This window comes from Cydia fagiglandana, chromosome 7, assembly GCF_963556715.1.
Source record: "Cydia fagiglandana chromosome 7, ilCydFagi1.1, whole genome shotgun sequence".
NCBI lineage: Eukaryota > Metazoa > Arthropoda > Insecta > Lepidoptera > Tortricidae > Cydia > Cydia fagiglandana.
Window position 1 is genome coordinate 16206722 of NC_085938.1, and position 26556 is coordinate 16233277.

General features: G+C 37.8%; 1 protein-coding gene across 27 annotated transcripts in view; it reads right to left on the bottom strand.

The window, feature by feature from the left end:
* Nucleotides 1-26556, bottom strand: part of LOC134666028 (protein still life, isoform SIF type 1) — a 156893-nt gene that overhangs the window by 20867 nt on the left and 109470 nt on the right. For 26 of the 27 annotated variants that reach the window (XR_010098442.1, XR_010098443.1, XR_010098441.1 and 23 more), the window contains 8 exons: nucleotides 23168-23447; nucleotides 22582-22713; nucleotides 19442-19624; nucleotides 16251-16451; nucleotides 13707-13931; nucleotides 10994-11180; nucleotides 8552-8666; nucleotides 4101-4255 (listed from right to left, as the gene is read on the bottom strand). Coding sequence is in view for 24 of the 27 variants with exons in the window: in XM_063523127.1 (XP_063379197.1) it covers nucleotides 4101-4255; nucleotides 8552-8666; nucleotides 10994-11180; nucleotides 13707-13931; nucleotides 16251-16451; nucleotides 19442-19624; nucleotides 22582-22713; nucleotides 23168-23447 (1478 nt within the window). In the remaining 3 variants the exon portion in view is untranslated. The remainder of the gene's footprint in view (nucleotides 1-4100; nucleotides 4256-8551; nucleotides 8667-10993; nucleotides 11181-13706; nucleotides 13932-16250; nucleotides 16452-19441; nucleotides 19625-22581; nucleotides 22714-23167; nucleotides 23448-26556) is intronic. The other variant, XM_063523113.1, reaches the window with a different exon arrangement.

Here is a 26556-nt window from a genome sequence, read left to right on the forward strand (position 1 = left end):
TTGGAGTTTAGATGCACTAATACTACACTACATACTCAACATAAATTGAAAATACTCAAACTTTTTTTACTGGAATTTGAATTTAGACTATAGTTGTAAGTTGTAGACTAAAGTTACCTGATTTTACGGTATCAATGTTATCATTCAACGCAGAACTTTTGTTTAGTAATAGTAACACACCAAAGACATCTGAACATCTATCCAATCAACATTCGCACATCATATTTGTGTACCTACATTTCCATGTGCCACTTTGATTCTGGTGGAGCATTCCAAGCGCCTGCGTGCGGTCGCGCGGTTGATTGGTTTACTTCTCGCAGTGGCACGGTGCTACGGCGCAGGAATTCTAACTACAGAGGGAATCTATTCTCTACATCGGCTACATCACACGAGCTTCGTAGCAGGTGATGGGGGTAAGATAGCTACGATAGAAACTACGACCAGGGATCGGATACCATTATTTTTTGCATGGGAACGAAATCGGTATATTTTCGTTCTTTGTTAATTATATCATTTTCTAATTGAGCAATCTAATAATACGTAGTATTTACCTATAAAGGCTATAAAATAACTCGAAATATTTGGTTATTTCGAAGTTTTTGCAAGAAACTGTTTCCGATCCCTGACTAAGACACCTTAATAGTTAAGTAAATTTAATACTGTAGACGGTAGTTAGAAAATCGCTTCTCAATAAGCTGCTTAAAATTTATTTATTTTATACTCAAAGTTGTAGTATCAGAGATGCAAATTTTACATTACGTTTATCAATCAGGAATAATATTTATCAGCTTTATAAATAATAAGGATGTTGGTTGATAAGTTAAACCAGATTCTATTTTCAAAGTGTCGAAACAATAAATGCTATTTAACTATATAATACTGAACAGTGATTTTACTTGCGTGTTATGTCAAATTACCTACCCTGTGTAGTTCTTTCCGGTTTATAGGACATAAATTGTGTCCAATATATTCTGATGATTTCCGAATAGTTTTTACTGCATTATTTCGTTCGTCAGGAATAGTAATTGACTTTACTACAGTAAACATCTCTATTTGCGTAAAATAGTTACTCTATTCTAAAATGCATTGAATGTTGTATAGAAATTAGATTTGAAAAAGTATTAGCGTCCACACAAATATGTGAGAGCGCTACGCACGGCTGAGCTGAGCCTGCTGTGTTGAGCGTGTAAAATTAAATTCCAATATGGCCCTCGTCCACGAGCGGCATTCCAACTTAAAAATCTATTATTTCCGGCCAATTCGAACGTACACTGACATCATATTGATATTTAAATTATGTAATTTAGCAGTCGAAGTAAGAGCGAAATGCACGATAACTAAATGACATCACCTAGATATAATTTTAATGCCAGTCTACGTTTGAATTGGCCTGTTTGACTATTTATTGCTTAGTAACGCATTGTACTTGAATAAAAATATAAGTGAAAACGATATTGGATACCTAAATAATTTTAGAATGACATAAATTCGTTGAATTGGTTGAACAGTTTGAATAGAAAGTTTTAAAGCATAATAACCTGTTCACTTAAACTACAAATAGTATGTCCTCAATTTGTTAATAGGATTAGATAATTAAAACATTAGTTTTTTACAGTATGTGGTAGGTAGGTAGGCAGGTATAGGTATTTGTGTGTCCAACTCGAATCCGCCTCTACATACGAAATTAATAACTGTTAGCTAAGCTAGGGACATTATTTTTTTATTGACACTTTTATATAGGTACGGTTACTAAAACATTTCTTGTTAGCATTATTTTATAGTTAAGTTAAAACTGCAACTGCGTTATGCTAACTAGTCCGCATTGTGCAATCGGTGCAGTCATCTTTAAGGGTTTTATAAATAATACTGTATCGGCTCCTATCATGAAACATCTCGGCTTACTTCATCCGATCGCAGCGCTGCGTTCGATTGTGATTGCGATGACACGAGGAGACATATTCAATATTAAAAATTAGGTCTTAATTTGATATTAATGTCAGTGCATCTGATTCGCAGGGTAATAAGCAAATGCGAGAGAGTAGAGTTTTTGAAATCTAAATAAACCCATAGTCTTGCTATAGATAGACGGCGTATTACGTATAAAATAGATTTTAAAAGGTACACTATTTCTTGAGCTTATGAAACTTGGCATCTTTTTGTAATGGGTTGGCAAGATATTTCGACCAGTTGAACTGCAAAATTGGTGCAAGAAATGATATCAATTTATGAGAAAAAGCTCGTTGCAACATGATATTAATACATGTATATACCTTTACAAGTTATGGCTAAGCCATTTGTCTATTCTATACTATTAAGTGAACATAATCTGTAAAGATTAATTTAGTTGAGTTTTAGAAAATTTAAAGTAGGTGTCCATGTTTACAAAATATAGGCACACAATATTGAAGTTTTAGATTTAGTTTTAGAGATCTCGCAATAAAAGCAATGATTTTTTAAGTACCTCCATTTAACTATATCTTTACCTATATTAAATATTACATTCCATTCGGTTGCTGTTTGCTTCCTGGGATTTCGGTCAGTTTAAAATGTAATTTGTTACGAAAATATTCCGTCAACATTTCCAAATATCTCAAAAAGATTAAGTGCATAGCAGTGTCCACTTTATCTCCGACAGAAACCGTTTGTTGCTTTCTGCCTTGTAGGTATTTTATACCTTGTCAAAGCGAAGCTTTTATTGACAGTCAACTTTATGTATGCTATACCGTAGCTCGTAGCATCCTTGCTCTAAACAAACGAGGGAATCGCACAGCGAGTCGGTAGCACTCAAACAACTAAGCTTTGGTGTGGCAATTATTCCAATACGAGTGTCTAACGGCTCGATTCGGAAAATGAATTAGATTTCTACTAGACTTCAACAAGTTACGATACGGAGAATTTAAAGATATTTGTAAGATAGATATGTCAAATTTGACGTTTGCGCGATTCTGGAGGTCCTCTTGAACGATTTCGAAAAGTAATGACTTAGATATCCAAGTCACATCTAGTCGATATCTAATGTAGATCTAGTTGATCTCTACTATATCGTCTCAAGATTTTGTGATTATCTCGAATTCCGAATAGGCCTGTAAAATGTACGTAAAAATACACTGATTCCTATTCCTACTCATCTTTTCATGAATGTCGTTTTTTGTTTAGAATATCTATTATTCGGTAACAAGGAAATATAATTAAAACTATTTAGTTCTAATTATACAATTTAAAAATGTCTGTGACAGTAAAAAATCTAGAACTAGAAATTAAAAAATATTGTAAATTTGGATTTACTTAGCTGTCGATAGTATGGCTCCAGGCGGGCGCTGGCAAAAGCAGCCGACCTAGTCAAGCTGACAATCGCTATCGCTACGACAACGAAACGCTTTGCGTCTCTCTATTACTCTTCCATATTAGTGCGACAGTGACAGTTTCGTTTCGATCGCTACGGAGCGTAAGCGATTGGCACGTTGGCTACGCGGCCAGACCGGGCATCATGTCATCTGAGATACCGAGCGGGAGAAATGTTGAACATACGAACAAATCATTTCGTCGGTTAAAGCCGAAGTTTGCTAGGTGACTCCCTGTTGAGAGCAAGCCTGCAAGTAAGTACTCACTCCAAGCCGGCGCCGGGACGATCAGACCGGAGATCATGTCGTTGGAGATACCGAGCGGGAGAAATGTTGAACGTACGGACGATTCACTTATTTCATCGGTTAAAGCCGAAGTTTGGTAGGTGACTCTGGGCCCGATTCGGATTTTGAAATAGACATCTATTAGATATATTTTAGTCATCACCAAGATAGGATAACGATATGTTTAAGATCTAACCTGTCAAATTTGACATTTGCGCGATTCTGGAGATACTCTTGAACATTTTCCACAGGATATGACTTAGAGATCCAATTCACATCTAATAGATATCTTACTCTATCTAACGTAAAAGTGACATTGGTTGCCCGAATTGCGCTGTAAAAGAGAACTAGTTGATATCTAAACTATAACGTATTTAGAATGGATCTAGTACGTGTCGTCTCTTGTGAATATGTTGAAGTTCGAATACGGCAGTCTCTGTTGAGATGAGAGCAAGGCTGCAAGTAAGTACTCACTCCAAGCCGGTGCCGGGACGATCAGACCGGAGATCATGTCGTCGGAGATGACAGGCGGGTCGCTGGGCGGCGGCGGGCACACGAGCGAGTCGATTATGTCGTCGGTGGCCGCTCGCATCATGCCCGCGAGCTCGGGCGGCTCCGTGCGCGAAGACCTGGACATAGGTTATAGGTTATAGGTTCTCGCGGGCTTGGTTTCCGCAACTCGACGTTATATTAATGCGCCTATTTTGCGTGGTGGGTTGGCGGCACTATTCTTGCTCACTATTCTTGCCAACCCAACTCTACCAAGAAGCCTAGCAGACGTTGCCGACGACTTCTGGGAGAGACCCCGGTGAGCTGGACATAAGGGCTGATTAACGGCACGCGAACTCGTACGCGATTTTAGTTACATTGAGGACTATTGCTTACATCCAATTCAGCCGGCCAATCAAATACCGCAATGTAATGAAACTCGCATCTGAGCTCTCGCACCGTCTAAATGAGACTTAAACATCATTTTATAAATTTGATTCCTTATATGTTCATTAAACAAAAACATTTATTTAACAATATGTACAAAATGTCTTTGGATGACCGAAGTTTATCTGTGTAGGTACAGTCACCTGTGAAATACTATGTTACTCTTCGAAGGCCGCAAAAATATGTGACACGGTCTTATGGCTCTACAAATAAAATCGTATCAGATATTTTCATATATCAGTAAAAAACAATAGCTTCAGTTTTGAAAAGTTGGCGTCGTTGTCAAGGTTCTATGTTCAGAAATAATCTCGAAATAATTTTACTGGGCTGTACAAGTGTACATATTAGAAAACTACAGTATTCATAGACAAAATTAACTTTTACTTTCAGTAAATATTTAATAGAATAAGTTAGCTGTTGCCTAACTCTATTTTAACTTACAACAGCAGTTACAACAACATTACAGTTGTTTTCTGTATTTTTGTTTTACGAGTAAAGTAGTATGAAAAACAAGCTTAGACTATTTTTTATTTAAATATCAAGACCCGGCGAACCTAAAATTAGGACTTTGTGTTTACATTTTACATTTTAGTTTCGTCGTTCCAATTATTCACAATGGAAATCCTCATTTCAGATTTATAGAGGCAGATTAAATAGTACAATTCGCACCCGTAATGGAAATTAGTATACGTTGAATATTTAAATTTTAAGTCTGGCTTCACTGAGTGTGTTACATTATCACTGGAATAATTACGCATGTATTCCATAATCGGCTCTGATGGTTGAATGGTGAGATGGTTCTTTATCAAACATACCTACTGCTGCTTTTAGTTTTTTGGCAAAGCTAGTACAAAATAAAGTTTGTTTAAAACCATACCAATATTGACTATACTCCGGAGCGTAGCTTTGAATACCAAACATCGAGTCTGCTAGTATTTTATAAATCTCCTAAAACGTGGATATGAAAACCCGTGTCATACTTGTAGATTGATTGACAGCAAGTTTAATTGAAAGTTTTTTTCAATAAATCCAGAGTTGTTTATTTTTATCGTGTTAACAACACGATTCCTACCAGCAGATTTGATTGCTAAAGTTGTGTTAAGTGTAGATAGGAAACAACCCTGCTAGCGAAACAATGACGCAATTGTTTAGGTATCTATGTGTCTATTTAATTATGGCGCCAATGTTGCGCTCCTTTCGCACCGCAATGCACATCTCAGTGCACCATGTTTGCCAACAGCATGTGTCAAAACGACGTAAAGCTAAGTCGACAATAGCGCGCTTTCACATTCACCTTGCGTCGCTGTTTTCAATTCAACTTGCATCAAGCTTGTGTTGACGGTGCGATAAAACGTATTTAACAAATTGTTTACACATGTGCGATTTAGGACCACATCAATGCGGAATTGGTGTGCACTAGAGGCATTTGCGTTTGTTAATCCAGTTTTAGTCTACGTGCTGATGCATCCGTTATGCGTTATGGTGTTTTAGGCATACAAAACGTAAGCTAATCTGACTGGTGTGCACTGAGCTTAACGTTCACAGCCGCACCCGGATATGAGCTCACCAGCATCGTTAATAAATGTAACATAATCCAATTGAGCAGACAATTAACATAAATGAGACGTCTCGAATTTACCCCGTTATTATTCAGCTCACTCGACGGTAAACTATTTATCACACTTTGCCCATTGTGTTGTTCGGAAACGGTACTATAATTTATTAAGGTACTACGTCTTATTCATTGTAATAAATAAAAATGGGAAGCTATTTGACATGTTAGACATATCGCTCCGATGTTGCTATGATAGAATAATAAATCTCATATCGTGATTTAATATAAATTCGGAAAGTAGAAGGAACATGAAATAAAATACCAAAACACAGCCTAAATATAAATTACAAATGACAATGACAAAAATTCACGGTTAAAATGCTACAGAATATTTAACATTTAGACAGTGAGTAAACTTAATGATTTACGGCACAGCCCACATTCAAAAACAAAAGGGCCGTCTGAAAACCGGAGCGGCTTTATGATATAGCGATAAGATAGAACTCACAACAATAACACCAAGTCGCAAGCGTTTGTTCCGAAACGACATTTGTTGGGAACCATTAGTTACGTCTGTAATTCAGGCGGCGAGTCTCAATTGCAGCTATTAAATCTACAAAACATTTCGCCTCGGCTGTGAGCTCATTCCTAGTCCAACTTGATCTGGAGATTTGAATTAAATAGGCGGAATCAAAGGCAGAACTAATACTGGTGCGCTTGAAGCGATACGCGGCGAGTATTGCAAATAGCAGTTCAGGACGCACAATGCCAGCGCCGCCGCGGCGCGAGGTGTCGCAAGTAAATACTACGCAGAAAGGACGACGTAAACCATTTAAACGCTGCAAGCTATCGCTATCTTTGTCGTTCTAGTGCGTCAAAGCGGCGGAGTGCGCTGAAACATTGTCAAGTGCAACTACGCTTGCAAATGAAGGGTGCTGCCGGCAGCTTCCTTTTTATAAGGAACAGTTGCCTGTGTTGTTTTGTAAGCGGATAAACAACGGGTATTATTTCAAAGGGGCAAAGTTAATAGGAAAGTAATAAATAGCTAATTATTATAGTCCGTTTACGATTTTCTAGACGACCAGTTACGCTGCCTTATATACTTATTTATTTATCCGAAGGCTCATAAACTTTTAATGTCAAAAGTCTGTCAGGAACGTTAAGAACTTATACGGGTTTATTGCAACTACCGCGAAACCCTTAAGCGCAGCGATCGGCAGCGGGTGATTGTTTTATAACAGGTGCGGCGGAGGGCAGCGCAGGGCGAGGCAGGGCTGCAGGCTATGTAGGTCGCAGCGAGCGCTTCAGTAAACTTGTCGCGGCCGCGAAAGGTCAGGTGTATGGGGGCGGGAAACGCCGATGAACAGCCTTTCCACTCTGCCCCGACTCGCCCTGCCGCGCCACGCCACACTTTAACTTCCGCTTTATTATCCTCGCAACCAGCTTCCTATTCCTCCGGCGCAGTTTAAATATAAAACCTTTTCTCGCGCAATTCATATCGGGGTTTCTTCCGAGTTGGGGACGCAATTTTTGTCTATTTGTCCAGTACGAACTAAATGCAATTTGCATTTACCGTAGCCTAGAAGCATAAAAGGCAAATTGTTTGGCACCAAGTCCGTAATGTCGAGAGAGTGAGATGAGCTTTTCATATTGGACTTAATTTAAAATGAAGCCGTTATGTAAACATGTTTACTGTGATTAAGTATAAAACTTTGCATTCTAAAAGCTAGAGCATTTCATTAGGCGACCCCAACTGTTTTCAATAAACGTTTTAAATGACGGTAGAACGTGATGCGTGTTTCTGATTAATGGACTGTAACTCGACAACTAACATCCAGCCGTGCGGAAATCGAAAAGTAAATGGTCTCGTATTTAGACACAGAAAACCAGGGATGTTACGGATTCAGATATTTTTGACATCCGCGGATGCGGATGTCGATATTTAAAGGCTGACATCCGCGGATGCGGATGTTAAGATTAGGTTGTTAAAAATGGTGAAATATAATTTTTTTTTTGAATTTTTATTAAAAAACACGAAAAGTTTAGTATTTGAGCAAGAATAACAGTAACTTGGCCGACTTTTCTAGATCTAGATGATTTCGTTATAGGTAATGACGAAATTACCTAGCACTTACGCCGCCGCTAAGACGTTCCTGGCCGCGTAGCCAAAATGCCAATCGCTCACGCTCCATAGCGATCGAAACGCAACTGTCACTGTCGCACTAATATGGAAGAGTGATAGAGAGACACAAAGCGTTCCGCTGTCGAAGCCATAGCGATTGTAACCTTGGCTAGGCCGGCTGTAGCGACTTGTTCGACAGCCGCATCTGCATAAGCTCCGTATCGATTTTATGCGGATGCGGATGTTGAAAATAATGCGGAATTTCCGCGGATGCGCATGGAGATATTCGCAACATCCCTGCAGCAAACATACCTCATCATCATGACGAGCGAGAGTTCCTCTTGCAACACGCTCTCCAGGTACATCATATCTAGGTCAGATACGATCGCTCCGTTGATCACCATTATCTCGTCGCCTTTGATTATACCTGACACAACAACAGTTTTATAAACTGCACAGTTTATTTTTATCTTATCTAGGATGCGCTTTGGAATTGAAAATAGCTCGGGCGTTAGAAATAGAATTAAAACCTTATAAAGTTATTTTTATTTTGCTTTGGTTGAAACTATGGCAGGCTTAGTACTAAAGATATAAACCAAATCATTTTTTTAAACATACAGATACGTCTGCGAGCGATATTCCAAATTTTATATTAAAGGAAAAAATTAAAAAAAAAATATTGGTTAGAGCTAACGCACGGATTGCGGAGGTTGCAGGTTCAAGTCCTGCCGTAAGCGTAAATTTGTCCATTTTTCCTTTACTTAATATAAAATTTGGGATATAAAATAACTTTATGCAGTCTTTTTTATTAACTGTATTTTTAACTTGTATTACATAAATCTAATTTTATATTTCGTTTAAACCAGATCTATTATTCTGTAAGATGATCCAAAAGTTTGTTCTATCATAGGGATAAGTGCTAGCTAACACGATTGAGTCATGATAAAGTCTCCAAACACAAACTGGGACAAAGTTCGCTAACATTTTTTTCCGAACTTTGATAAAGTTGTGTAGATGTTGAAGCGTGTTACGAAACTAGTTTTTTGAAACCACCTAAACATTGTCATTGCTACGCGTTAATCATGCCAACACTTTTGAAAATAACAAGCTAATATAATAATATCTTAAGCTATTATATAAAATGACATATTTTCTAAAAAACAGTTAGGTACAAATAATATAAAAAAAAGAAAAAAGAGTATTTAAATAAACACCTCGAAAATATTTACCATAAATATTAAAGACGGTAAATAGTCGAGTCGAAATTTACTCTACAGAGTAGAGATTTATCGTTCCAGATATTGAAAGATGGATTACCTACGGTGAAACAGGGCAAGTTTGTCTTGCCACCATATTTTAACGAGTACGGAGTTTGTGTAAGCTTACTTGACCTTTCACCCGTATGATGGAAACACGATGGAAAATATATTGGTGAGAAAGAAATAAAATTCACTTTTATTCCTTATTTATTTAGTACCTACGATAGGTAAAAAAAAATTCGTACAAAACTTTAATGCATATTTTAATTTTCATTGCAGATGATTCAGTTAAATTGTGTTCTAATGTATGGGAAAGACAAACTAATTATAGCCAGCCTTTTATGAATGTAGTATGATACCTTAGGGTATGGAGCTTTACGCACACTAGCGTCCCTCCCCCTCCCCCTGACGCAACCCCCCCTTTTAGCATGAAATATGTCCCGGATTACTGTTTTTTTTTATTTTTGAGAAAAGTATTAGAGTTAGGAAAAAAGTGTCAAGGTAAGAAATAATCCTTAATCAATTTTAAACAAAAAAGGTTATATACAACTTTTTGGTAAGACTCACCATATTCATGCAATAACTTGTTGAAGTTCAATATAAGTTAGTACGTGATAGTACTGAAATAAAACTAATATGGAGAATAAGCTTGCAAGCTTATTCTCCGTGAAGATTTCTTTCTGTACTGTCACGTACTATGTTATATTGAACTTCAACAAGTTTTTCAACGGTTAAATTTTGTCGAAGTTCATCTAGCTATAACATCAATATGGTGCGTCGTATCAAAAAAATGAATATAACCTTTTTTGTTTAGAATTTAATAGGGAACATTTCTTTCATTGACACTTTTTTCCTATATTGTATACTTTCCCCAAAAAACAAAAAAAACTCTCAACCGGGACATATTTATGCTAAAAGGGGGGGGTTGCGTCAGGGGGAGGGGACGGGACGCTAGTGTGCGTAAAGCACCATATCCAAAGGTATCATACTACATTCATAGAATGCTGGCTATAATTAGTTTTTCATAAAACACAATTTGACCGAATCAAGAATCAACAACATCCAATTGAAGCAATTATATAATTATAACCTATTACCTATTTTCCAACAGTCATTTCCGTCTTCACCATCAGACAAGATGTATAATGATACAAATAGCAATTTATTTATTTTTAAACTATTAATTTCAGGAAATGTTCAGGAAAACACAACATATACAGACAAAAATTAGTAAAAAAATTGAAAAAAATTATATTAAAAGGAAAAAATCATATTAAAAGAAAAAATTAAAAATGTACGCTTCCGGCAGGACTTGAACCCGCAAGCTCCGCAATCCGTGCGTTCCTCTTAATCAATTGAGCTACGGATGCCTACCAGAGACTCGCTAATATTTCCATTCCTTCCCTTATGTGCACGCTTTTGGGGTGGCGTATAGCGACATCTACCGAAAGACGATTACATCTTTTAAAACTTGAAAAATATAGTGAGTACTGACCGTTTTGCATGGCGACACTCTTATCCTCGACTCGGCTGACGTAGCAGCAGAGCTCGTCCTGTCGCTCGGCGTTCTCGATCAGCTCGGCCTCCACGCTGAAGCCCCACATCTGCTCTAGCGTGTTCCTTTGCAGCTCCACTTGGTACAGGATCTTGGCGCACACCTCCACTACCTCGTGTGTGTGCAACTAAATTAATAATATAAAGTTAATCATTCAGATTGCAGAGTGCTAGAAAAATATAACTATGTATATACAGAATTAAATACACACACAAATATATAAATGAAAAACAATAGCCTTTCTTGCCCTGAATTTGAGTAAAGTAAGTAGCAGAAAGCACGTTTAACTGGACGTTACTAATAATTCCGATTTTATTATTTTACTTTTATCTTTGGGTGGACGAGATTAATATTGTAGGTACTGACTTTGTTAATTAATTATTAGACGGAATTAAGAAGAAAGCGTTATTTCTGTAGTCCCTAAAATTAAATATTTAAAACAATACAATCTTACATGAATTTAAACGTTTTCGGCGCGCGGTTCCAAAAACTGTGCCATCATGCTTGAGTTGAGAAGGTCTATTTGCTCTTTGTATACGAGTTTAATTTTCGTATTCTGCATTTAAAGCTTACGCTACAAAATTAGTTTGCATTTACAGTGAAATACGACGAGAGAACGACAAATAAAAAGCCCGGGGCGATGTGATTCGACCCGAATGAGTCTGACTCGAGTAGCGAAGTAGGTACTAAATGGGCAGACTATAAAGATGGGACCCGTGACAGTCAGCGCCAGTGAAATGTGAATGCAGGATAAAGTCATGATTACACAGGAGATAAAGTGACGGCCGAGACGCATGGAGGTCAGAGGAAAATTGATGCCAGGGATTTTAGTCAGCTCGACACGGATAGGTGAAGTGTATTCGCTAGTGTGTAACTACTATTAAGACCCGGAGCTGTCAATAGAATATATATGACAAGTTTATACCCGTATTTGTAGCTTAGAGGGATGAAATATTTTCTCTTTTGTTTTTCGCAAAAACTGTTACGTAATGCAAAAATAATATCAGTTATTTCAAAACTTTGGATCTAAGGTCTTATTAAAAAAAAACAACAATTATAATTTTAAATCCATAACCATTAACCGGTACACTTATTTATAATACCTATATATGTATTATTAGGTCCAATAAGTACCTATATCATTCATCTATTTATGTTTGTTACACCGAATATCCTGCGCTGGAATTATGCCAAAGACCATCAATTCACTTTTTTCAAGTTGGTTCAAAAATACACAGCACAATGTATTGGATCGTGTGATGTATTTCCCAGAGGATTGGCACGTCCCCAAACCTTCAGATGGAAATTTAAAACTCCCTTTAGAAAATATATTTTCGAGAAAATATTTTACCACACAGATGTAGATGTATGTAAGTACCTATAGATTATACATTCTTATTTGCGCTAAAATTAGAGAACACACATTAGTACATTAGTACCCTGCTAAACCGACTTCTGTCGTACCTCAATCAAAGTGAACCCGTAGCAGTTGCTACCAACATTAGCATAAGGGGTCAAAAGAATTCCTTTATCCTTATTTTGTTTAAATAATTTCAATGTATCGCAGACCCTATCTGTGATTGATTATTCGTAGCCGTGCTTCTGTCCGAGCGCCTGTTTCGATGTACCTTGATTTATGGTGTGATTAATGTGCCCTATTTATGCCGACGGCTTTCCCATGTCCGCGCAAAAAATTAGAGCAACCCTGATCTACGCTACATTAACTCTGTTCTAAAATATGCGCTATAGGTATTTTCGCGGTTGACTATTTTAATACGAGTTTGATGTAACTATCGGCCGTCCTCCCTTATAGAATGTGAATAAAATCAGAGAGTGAATAGATATATGGGCTGTCAGACCGTACTCAAACGAGGCTCGGTCGCAAAACACTTTTATACATTTTTTGCACCCCTTACTACCTAATTAAAAAAAATCGCGCGTGCTCCTACCCAAGCCGAATAATTTAATTTGTTACGCGTAATCAAGTCACCATGCCAAGTAATCTGTACAAAGGGATTTTTAAGACAGAACGTTGAACGTTGTATTAGGTCGACACGGGCTGCAGCTGAATCATTAACATAATTACTCCCCTTGTTTTGAGAACAACAGGAATACGCTAGGGACAAAAGTTAATCTCTTCTTACTCGTAGGTCGTTACTTTGTTCAAGCGTTTCGAGCTACGATCGTACATTACCGTCTAACCTTGAAGCTTGATTACTTTAGTGAAAATAATACCTAGTTGTTTTTTTTTCGTGAAATGTAATAACATTTAATCATTAAATATGATACCTTTGTATTTAGACTTTGTACGTTTAATACATAAACACTTCATCATGCTAACTTAAATTCCAGAAGCCAGCAATACCGTGTCGGCGTCAATTATTTAGGACGAAGCGGGATACAAACGAGCTAGCCCCGTATCGTAACCCATCCTTTTACACAAAAAAAAATCTAAGCCCCCCTGGCAAAAGGGGTGAGCCCCTGACACATAGAGTTGTAACAAAAAAAGGTTTTAAAATCTGTTTTAAAACGAATCGTAGCAGAGAGCCGGGGAAAAAGCAGCTCGAAAGCTTCCGGCGTCGCAATGTAAAATCCTAAATTCGTGCCCCTAGCAGTGTAAGATTTTCTACCTGAAAATTATTCGGGTACTCACGTAAGTCTCAATGAGGTCGCTACGATGCGGCACGAAGTAATTGTGATCCTCCATGTCACGGCGTTTCTTCACTCTGACGAAGTGTTCGAGCGCGTTGAGCGAGCGTCGGGCGCAGGCGGCCGCCAAAAACTCCTCCACCGTCATGCCCTCGCGGACCCCCACTGTTGCGGTCGTGCCCTCTGGTAAGGACACCCTGACCGCAGCCTCGCCTTCGTCGCGTGACATCTGCCGTCAACGGGCGAGGTTGTACGTAGGTAAACATGCATAAATGATCTGAATATGACGCGGCAATTTTGACGTTTATTGGACCGACAGCGTTCACTCGTTATCGATAACGAGCGTGGCTGAAATGAAGCTTATAATGGCTATTATTTTTCTTCGTTATTTTTTGAATATTGATATCTTTTAGCAAATGGAGTAAAATAAAATTGCCAGTAATGCAATGGATACACTTTGTATGGACATACTATAATAAGTGTACTATTTTTATTACTCTTGACTAGGCTATGCATAAAACAATAAACTCGGAGAACGTTGTGAAATATTAACTAACCGGCCAATTCACAGAGAAACGATCAGATTTTTCAGTTTGTGTAGCGTGCAATAGATAGACGGCAATTAGCAGCAAAAAGGGGAAATCATTCTCGTGGAGGCCGCGACCCCAATATTGAGAATAACGATGGAACGAAGACGAGTTTCGGGGCATTACAATTTGTATTTCAAAATACAACGCTCCATTCCCGAGATTAAATGTAAACGTTTTTCCTTTAAAATTTGTGTAAAAATAAATAAGTATAGAAAAAAAAATTACTACTACGAGTAAGTAGTGGCGGATTTGCAGCCTTTGCCGCCCTAGGCCCCAGGCCCTGTAGCCGCCCCTTTCTCAGCAACCATAATTTTGACTACATTTTGAGTTATTTTTTGCTATCATCAGCGAATATTTTGTCACAATTTGCCGCCCCTAATATCTTGCCGCCCTAGGCCCGGGCCTACTTGGCTGTAGGGCAAATCCGCCACTGACTATAAGAACAAGTGACATCAATACCCATGATTACATAGTATCAGTAGCTTATAATTCATATAAAACCATGACTTTTTGCACTCATAAGTTCAAGGCTCAACTTTCACCTTCCCATTTAGAACAAGATATAGGTGCAATTTGTTGTAGAAACAAGGGCGGTCTGCCTAATGACAAGCAGTCAGGGCCAAGCGGCGGCGAGTAATAGTCCGTTGTCGTGACGGCGGGTATTAGGCCCCGTCGACTTACAACGCCCAACAGATTTTTTGACCGGTCGGTATTTTCACGATTCCCCGCACAAAAATGTCCGGAACACTTGTATTTGCGTTCCTTTTCTACGTTGTGTTTTCAACCGTTTGTAGTGCCCACGTAACGTAATTAGGAAGCGGCAGAGAGCAAAATTAACGAAGTTGTTCAATTTTTGGAGACAAATTCCACTTTGCCCTTTTATGGCTAGCAAACAAAAAGATAACCTTATTTCCATTGAATAATGATTGCTACGTAACGTTAGCGAAAATTAAAATTTTCCGCCTTTTTATGCTTCGAAGCATTATTTGCGTTTTTGTATTAAGTTTAGTTAATTGATATGAACTCACTTATACTGTTTTGTAGAATGTCATACTATCAACTTTCGAATTGCGTAAAAACATTCGAATTAAATTAACTTACTAGATGATTTTTTGGAAATAGTGACAACCTTTTTGGACTAGGTACGAGGAAAAAATCATCATCATCATTTCAGCCTATATACGTCCCACTGCTGAGCACAGGCCTCCTCTCATGCGCGAGAGGGCTTGGGCTACAGTCCCCACGCTAGCCCAATGCGGATTGGGGACTTCACATACACCTTTGAATTTCTTCGCAGATGTATGCAGGTTTCCTCACGATGTTTTCCTTCACCGAAAAGCTAGTGGTAAATATCAAATGATATTTCGTACATAAGTTCCGAAAAACTCATTGGTACGAGCCGGGATTTGAACCCGCGACCTCCGGATTGAAAGTCGGGCGTCATATCCACTCGGCCACCACTGCTTAGGAAAAAATATATTTCGATAAAAACGTAAGTTTTTTTAATAGTAGGTATATTAGGTACAAAAAAATCTAAAGAAATTGTGACAAAACTATCGTGATAGTGACTAACTGTGAATCGACCAGGAAACAGACCATAATCAATACTTTCAATCGTATTCAGTTATTGAAAAACTACACCCACAAAACGAAACTCATTATTATCCGATTATCACAAAGACTTTGTGATCACATTATATACTAGTCAGCCAATTGGTTGACTAGTATATAATGCTTTAAGGTATTAAGCTCGCCATTTGTACTTGTGTAGTCCAATAAAGTAATTTTAAATAAATAAATGGCCGCGGAAGGCCCAAACGGAGATGGTGAGATGACCTGGACAGCTTCCTGAACAACTGGCCGGAGGAAGCGCCAAATCGGGAGTCGTGGAAATTAAGGGGAGAGCCCTTAGCCCAGCAGTGGGACACTCAAATAGGCTAGGGAAAAAAATGACATACCTGCATAGACCGTCGGCTGGAGCCTGAGTTGGAGCGCGAGAGGTTCGGCGCCCTGCGCTTGGTGGCGCCGCGGCCGGCCAGCAGGTTATTCAGCAGCGAAGGCGAGCGCGCGCAGATGAAGGCGTGGAATGAGGACACCGTGAACACGCCCAGCTTGTTCAGCGTGCTCTTTGTGCCGCGGGACACGTGTGTGAGCAGTGACTGTGGACAATATATACTATTAATCAACTTGAAACTATCGGCCCAATTCGAACTTTAAGATATGTGAGTTAATAGATCTAGAAACGATATGGATTAGATGTGTCAGTGTCAAGTGACGTTTTTGTTTGAAAAAACGTCACATTTGACACTGCCATATCAAATCCATGTCGTTTGTAGATCTATTAATTGATGTATCTTAAAGTTCGAATCGGGCAGTCAATCTCTTGCATCGAATGATTCCTATGACAGCTGCAGCTCATTAATATATGGAGTAACTAATATTGTACTGTAAAAAGAAAATAAACCGGACACAAACACACACATATTTTTCAAACACGATTTTCAGAGACGGACAAATTTCTCTGCAGATTATTGTATCTATATATTTTATATTAGCTGTTTACGAATAAGTACACTGTTGGTAAGCCAGTTGACAAAACACAAAACACAATCACTAAGAAAAATAGATCAAATAAATCGCTAATCGCTAGTCTTTTCTCACTAACCAACATGGTACAGTTGATTTTACAATCGTACCTAGTGTAATATGTAAATCAAAAACAACCACACGACACTATTTAATTATAAAACTTTTAAACTAGAACGTTGAAAAGGTTAAATATTGTGTAATGCTGACGGTATTCCGTCTTACAAAGTTTCTTGGAGCAATCTGTGTAGCGCAGGTGTAAGATAATGCTGTTAATTAATTAGTGACGTTAGCTAGTTAAGAGCCGTGGTAGCGTGGCGTAAACACCACCTTACATAGTTAAACACAAACTCGTGATACCTATAACTAGTTTGAATTGAAATTTGTTACCGAGAATCTTAGAGGATATAGTAACTGTAGACGCCTTGGCTGTCATTTTCTGTACAAAACAGTCTGCCGATTTTTGCGGGGAAAGGGGCACAACAAATGTATTTGTACATAACGTGCAAATAGCCGTGTCAGATAAACATCAGTCCATATAAAAGTTTGCACAATTGTGCAAGGTTTTGGCAGAGGGGTAAGCTCTTAAAGGCGATTCCGGTTATTAAATGCTCCAAGCCGAGAATAGAATAGGTTTCAGAATACGAACAGCAACACTCAGGTCCACCGATGGACAGTTAACAGTGTGGGCGATGGTACAACACTTCCTTGCGTATCTAATTATTTGGCGTTATATTAGATGAATTAAAATTATTGTATTTTTATAACCCTTTTACGAGTATACCTTGGTTTTATAAGAATAAATTATTGGTAAACCGAAAAAGATACGATACGTTAGAAATATTCGCTGGCCAAATCTAATTTGTCACTGAAAGGAAAGTATTATGGTACTACATCGCTGGCCCAATATTACAAGGTTCTATGTTACATTTTCAAGACAGTCGAGATTCGACTTAATGTCACTATGACAACATTCAAATTTCAGTTCGATAAAAGTGAAACATAGAACCCTGTAATATTGGGTCACCGATATTATGTCGGGCGTCATTATCGTGAAAGAAAACGTCATATGTGTCGTGACAAAGGTCGTCGTATAACAGTTTCCGTCGCGCCGCGCCCAGGAACTGTCGAATTTGACAGCAAACCTATTAAATTTGCCCAAGCTGTCAACTTGAACAAATCACAGGTTTATTTTGGCCCGCTGACATGGACCGAGCTGTCGCGTGAAATAAAACAATGCGGGTTACTATATTATGATGGCTGCGTTGTTTCTATCCGGGAGGATAATATGTACTATCCACAGGTCAAATTACTGAAATATTAGTTACACAACTTTTTGTAAAGAAGAATATTAAAAAGAACCGGACAAGTGCGAGTCGGATTGGCCCACCGAAGGTTTCGTACTTTTTAATATTTGTTGTTATAGCGGCAACAAAAATACATCATCTGTGAACATTTCAACTGTCTACAACAGTCTGTCTATCACGGTTCATGATATACAGACAGTAAAGTCTTAGTAATAGGTTCCCGTTTTTACCCTTTGGGTACGGAATTCTAAAAAAAACTTATTTTTATAATTCTCTAAGATGTCATCAAATTTTACCTATTGTCTTAATTAAAAATAAATGTGTTCCTCTTGGGCCAAGAGGAATACATTTATTTTTAATAGAAGAGTAGACAAGACTAGAACGAAGTTCTATTTTTGAATTCTGTTGCAATGTGAATGGTATTAACAAATACTTTTCACGTAACTACGTGTAAATTGTGCTTTAAATAAAATATAATTATTGTGACTACAAGGCGGTTTGATTTCTTCGCCCATACAGAACTAGCCCACTCCACCTCCACCGCTGAACAACCTTACCTTTTGATAATTCAATGCTAGGTGAAAGTTAAAAATGTCAATTAAACCCAATAAATAACAGCGCATAAATGGCTTGCGAGTGCGTTGAACTGAGATTTAATGTAATTTAAACTTTATTTAATCAAGCTTCGTGCCCCGCGCCTTCTCATTGTCAGAAAATGTTAAACATGATTACGTACACGTTTTAATATGCTGCAAGAGTGCTCTTGTTGGCTTTAAATAGCTTTTATGTCGCTATGTGAACTGAATGCGATGTGAACCAAAATGCCAGAAGGCTAATCAATACATTGTAATTAGATCGCGCGGTGTTGTAATCGTATTGGATTTGCGCCCGATCCGGATCCAATTACAATTAGCAGGGATATACGTATTTTTACCCATGTTTTGAATCGTAACCATGGTTCTCGGAACTTGAGAGTAAATTGTATTATATTCCTTTTTAACATTTAAAAATATCCAACAACGTAAGTGGCGTCACCAATGCGAAAATTGAGAACCTTTAACGTGGCAGCTTAAAAAAATATTCTGTCTAGTGTAAGGCCTACGTCTAGCATTCGGATGTGTATAGAATGGACTAGTTTATAATAACGACGTCCAAAATCAAACCCATCCTGTCCTTAGCTTTGAATACTAAGGGCACATAGATTGCTTACATTATTTTTTTATTTTTAAAGCATAACGAAAATATAATTAATTTACCTTAGGGTTAGGTAGCTCGCCGCTCTGTAAGCTGGCCATGTAGCACCTCAGTCGGAACTGTTCGCAATGCAGCCTTTCCAGGTTTTCTTCCCACTGCAGCATCTGCACTGCCAGCTGTGCCCGCGTCTCGGGGTCCGACACCACGGACTGTTGCAGGTCCGCCATGTGTTTCAGTTTGTGGTCCTAATGAAAAAACGATTCATTTTAACCTTTTCGCCGCCATGTCAAACACAAAGCAGTCACTCGTACGCCATGTCACCGAAGTGTCAAAACTGAAATTGAACTTTATGCGTATGCACGTATGTCTATGTTGCTCTGTGGTCTGTGACCGATTAATCCGTCTTTGGCGTTGCACCTGCGGTGCGGATATATCGGTCATCGGCGTCCAAAAGGTTAGACTGAGTGACGGTGCTAAAACTTATAATATTAACCATAACTCTTTTAACCTTTTAACCGCCATTGAATTTTTCATCGAGCGTGCTCGTGTGGCAGGCGGTACCTACGAAGTTACACGAAGTTTTGTCTTATTAATCCAGACCTCGACGAAATGAGCCCGATTTTGTATGTCTTATATATCACTCTACGGCGGTTAAAAGGTTAATAATCATATTGATAAAATCTAATAAAATAAACTAAGGAATTCGGAGTTTATTAAGAAATAGAATTATCAATAAGTTGCGTTTACTCTTTCAATTTATAATTACTATTGAATAACTAATTTAAACAACAGAGCTTTAAGTTTCAAAAAGTTTAACAAGTGAAATATTATATTAAACTGTTATAGAACCAGCGAGCGAATATAGATTAAATTTCATTCAAATTAACGTTATTAACGTTATTTTCAAGCAAGAACCTAAACTGTTATAGCCCTGACGTACAAAGGGCAAATTGAATTCGTTCCATGAATAGTTTCAACGTTAAACAAAACTTTAAATCGTTGTACATTTTCGTCAGTAAAATGATTTTATCTCAAGCAACTTTTACGCTTCTGCGGTTCGCAACAATAATTGGTGAAATGGAACAATATATTTATTGAAACTGATTAAACATCAAATTGTAAAGTAAAACAGCCGGCACGTACGGTCAGCAGCAGATAGTTCCCGTTCAGATTTAATTACCGCAGATTTATCTCCCTGTTCGTTGCCACGCAAGATACAAATCTACAATTCCGCTTCCAGATAAATCTTTTAGCCCCCAGATTTATTTGTTTGCGTGTTATATAATAATTCTCGGCTAACGTTCTGTACTTTCCGTCTGAAATGGGGCGGATGTAAAACAGATAAGCTCTGCCAAAATTATGCATATTTTTTATGTATAGCTTTGCATTGATATAATAGCTGCCAAATGGAAACCATGCGTAAATTTTACGTTATGAATACATTTTTAAAGCATGAACAGTATAAAGCATAATATCACTTTGCTTTGCAGATATCGACTACTTATATATAAATTATAAAGTTTGCCTATACAAAATAAGGCAAGTGTCCTAGTGATCAGATTATTTTTTGTAAAATTGTATCTAGCTTTAGTAAAATGTTGAAGCTGTAATGTATTTTGAATAGTAAGGGGTCCTCGTGGACTCGCGGCCGAGAGTGGCGGTATGAATATTAATAGGCGCGCGCCACCTGCCTGGATAACTATCGTGGTGATAAAATAGATCGCCCTCCCAACCGTGTTAGCCAGCACGTGTGCCAACCATAATTACGTTATTTTGAACTTTCCTATCTAGGTACACGGAAAATGGCGACTGCAACCGTACGTAAAATTAGCAAAAGCTGCAACAGTAATCCGGTTAAAAGACTCTTATAGGTTTTAAAGCATCCGTACTTTACTTCTGTGAACATTGCATTAACCCCGAATACATTTTGATACTAACCTCGGTGGCAAAGGTAAAATTAACGGTTACAAATCGATTTATGTTGGACCCGCTACTCTCGCTCTAAGTTCAGTCAACTATAAACATAGCGGCTACAAATTAGAGCCTATATTCGCGTGGCGGTAAATATGTAGTGGTGGGAGGTTGCCACAAAGGCTTTGACGCGTGTTGCGGTCGGCCAGTGCGGGTCGGAAATGGTGCGATTTCCAGCGCACCGGGACCGCACGCTGCGCGACGTCGAACCTCTAGGCACAAGTTTCCAGTTTCCTACCCGTATGTCATGGCTAATATGAAACTTCAACGTTGATAATAAATACGTATTCGTTCCTTAGGTTGCAGTGTATAATATAATATGATCAGATCATGTATTATTGTTTCTAAAAAAATAACACATTAAAAAGTCGACTGTAAAAATTATAAAATAAAGTATAATCCCTTTTATATGCGCTAGCAACTGATACTCGTACGAGTATATTTGAAGTCGGTGGCTATAAATCGAAAGGTGTTAAATAGTACAAGTACGTAACATACGCTATTATTTACTAAGAAGATATTACTTTTTTATAGGAACATGAACATATATGTACTGAATTGAGAATGAAGTGCAAATATAAATGTCCAAAATTGTTGTATCCTGTTTGTATGTATATTTATTTGTAAAGACAAAATGCGACAATTAATAATGCAATAAAATGTACACGACATCAACACAACGACGCTGTCACGTCACGGCTTTAAAAAAGCAATGAACATATTCAGGAAGCGCTGAGCGAAGGCAATATATTTATCTCCGCGTAAATAGAGAAGCTTTTCGTCTCGCCCGGTTGTATACTTGACGGTTTACAATGAACAATGAGCAAAGGATTGAGTTCAAAATTAGACTCTCGCTCCATTGTAATAAAGCCGAACGTCGGCATATAAGAGATCAGTTTACAGGGGTAGTAAGAGATCTGTACTAGTCAAACAATGGCAATGTTAGTTCAGGCCGAGCGATGAGCAGCCGGGGTAGAATAGTGCATTAGGTATCACAGTTAACCCCGGTTTTATTTGTACTGGGCAAAACCGCACGGCTCTTGAGTCGGAGCCAAAGCTAACCCGGTATCTTAGGAAGCTGGCGACCACGTCGTTATTTAATTTCCCTGCGGACCGCCGAACAGGAAAACCAACACGATCTTTACCTAAGCGGGTGTGCTTAATTGCAAACTTGGTATAAATGTACATACTTATTATTGACACGACTTTCATTACAATTATTTTCCCTTACCGATTCGATGGCTTTCTCGAGACGATAGATTTCTTCTTGAAGCAGATGGAGGGTGCCGGTCTTGCCGCGATGCCTAGCGAAGGCTGCTGCGCAGGCACTGTGTATGCTGTTCACCCAATTTTCCAACTCCACCTTGAACAAATATACGTATAGGCATTGCAACTCTTGATATCAATATTTAAATTAAAGCTTATTTATTAATCATATTCGTTCTTATTCGGAATTATTATTCTTATTCCGTCGTATAATGTAGGTACATGATTATAATACAACCAGGGCCCTATATCAAAAAAACGTACAATTACAATTTACAAGTTACAAGATTGTAGATTTAACAAATTTATGTAAGCATAATAAGCGACAAATTTGCATTGTTTATTTTGAATAAATATGTAAATTGTGGGAATAAAAGTCATTTGATATAAGCACCATGTTTTGTGTTAAGTGTGATCTTTTCTAGATTGTAAACTTGTAGATCTGATATGCATGTAACACATTATCTACAACGTAACAATATTGTCGACTTGCACACTTGTAAAGTTTTTTGTGACAGGGCCCAGGAATTTAATTTAAATATCACACTCACTTGGCAAGGTGCTTGGAATAAATACGCATCTCCGAACGCGGTGCTCAAGCAGAATATATAATCACGCTTCGGATGTTCAGGGATGGGCTGCATAATGGCTCCGTCAACAATGATCAGATGTTTGGGCGCCGCCTCGACGGAGCGGCCCTCCCGCGAGTCGCACGGGTAGAACAGGAGCGTGGTGCCTTTTAGGCATACCCAATAGCCCTTCCAACCTCGTTTTCGGGCTAATTCGATCTGATGTTTCTTGCGTAGCAGCCACTTCTTCACACTCAGGAAACTGTGGTCAAACAAATCTATGTTATAATGTGAAACTAACAGGCGTATTGTGATTTCAATAACATTTTTTTATGATTAGATATGGATCTGATCTGTCAGTATCAAAAGTAATATTTCTTCAACCAAAAACGTCACTTTTGATACTGACTGACATCTAATTCATAACCTGTTATTAAAATCAGAATGTATTTGTTGCATTAACAAAGCTAGCCAAGTATCCATTATTTAGTGCACAAACAGCTAAATAGCTTCATCTAACTGTGCTGTTGTTACTCAATGAAAAGCATGCATATATTTGTCAACTAAACAATTTATTTGCCTCGTAAACTAAATAATAAGTAACACTATTTATTTGCTAATTCGTTTTCCAAAACACGCATTTGTTCCATTAAGTTAACTATATTGTCTATTTGTTGACTATCGTTTTTCTTCCAGCAAGGTTTACAATATTGTTTAAGCCGAATCAAAAGTTTGTATCGGTACAGCTTTGCCTTGTCGAGTAATTCCATGGCTCCAATAACAGCGCTTGCGGAAGTTGCTTGATGGGTAGGTATTTTAGAAATCGTGTGGACCCTCAAAGCTATTGGTCACATTGTTTTGAGACTGCGATTACACTTAACGCTTTTTGCTGGTTTTGCCTTTTTTTTCGCATGCATGCATTTTTGCTAAACATGTCATTTTGGTAAACATTACATTTTTGAAGTAAAATGTCAAATGTCATATGAAACTTAATCTTCTTATTGGCCCGTGGGGTCCGACCGCGTCTACACTATTTAAGGATTTATCCAAAAGGATAGCAGACGCCACTGGTGATCGTAGAGCTGGCAGCTTCCTCGCACAAAGAATAAGTATTGCGATACAGCGGGGAAATGCTGCCAGCATCTACGGCACCATTCCGCAGGATAGTTTGTAATTATTTATTTTTAGATTAGTTTTATTTATTTTTAGATTTCGTTTTTAAGTTTTGTAGGTTAGTTATTTAATTATGTTTTAAGTATCATTTTTGTTTGTAGGTATTAAGTTTGTATACACTAATAAAGTTTATCTTCTTATTTGCTAATAATATATAAAGACAACCTACACACAACCGCATTCAGAACCTCCTTCATTTATGAATTATGATGCCAGTTAAAAAGAAAAAAATATATAAGTCCTCTGCTTTAAGAAGGCTTTAAGATTCATTTCTCGCAATTTCTTCTTTGCAATAATATTAGTAATTTACTTATTCAAATTGATTGGTTTGGTTCGAAAGGTGAAGGTCGAAGGGGTTTTTATGAATTGGCTTTACAATTTTCATAAGTTTCATATAAAACCATACTCTCAAAATATTTGGAAGTAAATAAAAACATTGTTTCTAAGTACATTCTCGGAAATTAATTCGACACTCATCCATCCATTCCAACCATTGGATCTGCCTCACGATTACTCTACTCTATAGTAAGGATCTTAATACACCCCTTTCCCCCTAAAGTTGGGTATTAAAATATTACGGTATATCACCTTTATCACTATTATCAGCATCCACGTGTAACTAAAGGATTTATCGAGTATTTTTTCAGCGCAACTCAAAAGGACACGAGGCTCCGGATAAATACTCCGCCAAAGATTTTGTAGGTTTTATCTGTATACATACAATTCGTACTAGCAGCAGTATATAAAGTACTTATTATTCGTTATTATATGTTGTACGTCACCCATGAATTTTACATAAGAGACAACGTATTTTGAATTTAAATAAAGATAGTTTTCTGAAAAGTACTCAAGTCTCCACAAAAGACTCTCTAACAAGTTGAAAAGATTCCAGATTCGGCATAATTGTACGAGACTGAAATATTCAGTGGAATCTTAAAGCAGAGGACCCAAATGACTGTAGTCTTAATCACTAAGTACGCAACAGAACACTGTGGGCCCGATTCGGATTTTGAAATAGACATCCATTAGATATCTTTTAGTCATCACCTAGATACGATAACGATATGTTTAAGATCTAACCTGTAAAATTTGACATTTGCGCGATTCTGGAGATACTCTGGAACGTTTTACACAGGATATGACTTAGAGATCCAATTCACATCTAATATATATCTTACTCTATCTAACGTAAAAGTGACATTGGTTGCCCGAATTGCGCTGCAAAATAGAACTAGTTGATATCTAAACTATAATGTATCTAGAACGGATCTAGTACGAGTCGTCTCTTGTGAATATCTTGAAGTTCGAATACGGCAGTGTGAACTTGTAGCATTTAATTTGTCTACATTACGTATTACATTAAATGTCTATTGCTATTGGTGTTTTTCCAGTCTATTCTCTTTAACCGATGACTTACTACGAGTGTCTCTTGTCTATAATTAACGGCACAGTCAAAACGGCGCAAGATAATACACACAATCAAGGTAGGCTCCTGCTCACGTAGCCATATAAGCACTTCGCCACTTATAACCATTAGGGGGGACATTAATCATTGCTAGGAATAAAGGTACGGCTAAATTAAGTGATTTATGAAGTGCTTTACTTGCGCTTCCCTATAATGCTGACGTTCTCTAATTTTCTATAGAGATGATTTATCGAACGGCTATGCGGCGTGTTTGATTTGATTTCGATAGCTTTAACCCTTAAAGTTATATTCACCGAGGTATTAATTACATTAACCCCTTCCAACAAAATGGAAAAAGCTGATTTATAAGTCAGAATTGGTAAGTTAACGATAAAATAGCTACTCTCTCTCAGAATTTTGAACTGAAAAGAATGGACGGGAATCAGACTAACTAATGGGAATAGATATGTATTTTAATGTTACATAATCTACCTGTAGCGTCATACACAATTTTTTACACGAATGCCCAAAAAAGGAGTGTATTGTCTCATCGATTTTAGCGTCGGGATCTAATAGAAAGTGACGGCTAAAGTGGCCAAATATATCGCAACACACAGTTTCTGGTTATCACTCTGACAGCACACCAATATACTAATTTACATTCATAAAGTTAAGTAACTAACATTATCTAAAACTATTTTTGTCATGATAACGTCTTATAAATCGTTGAAAGCAAGCACGAAAAAGTGTCACGTTGTGGACATATTTTCATGGTAACGTTGTGGACGGATCT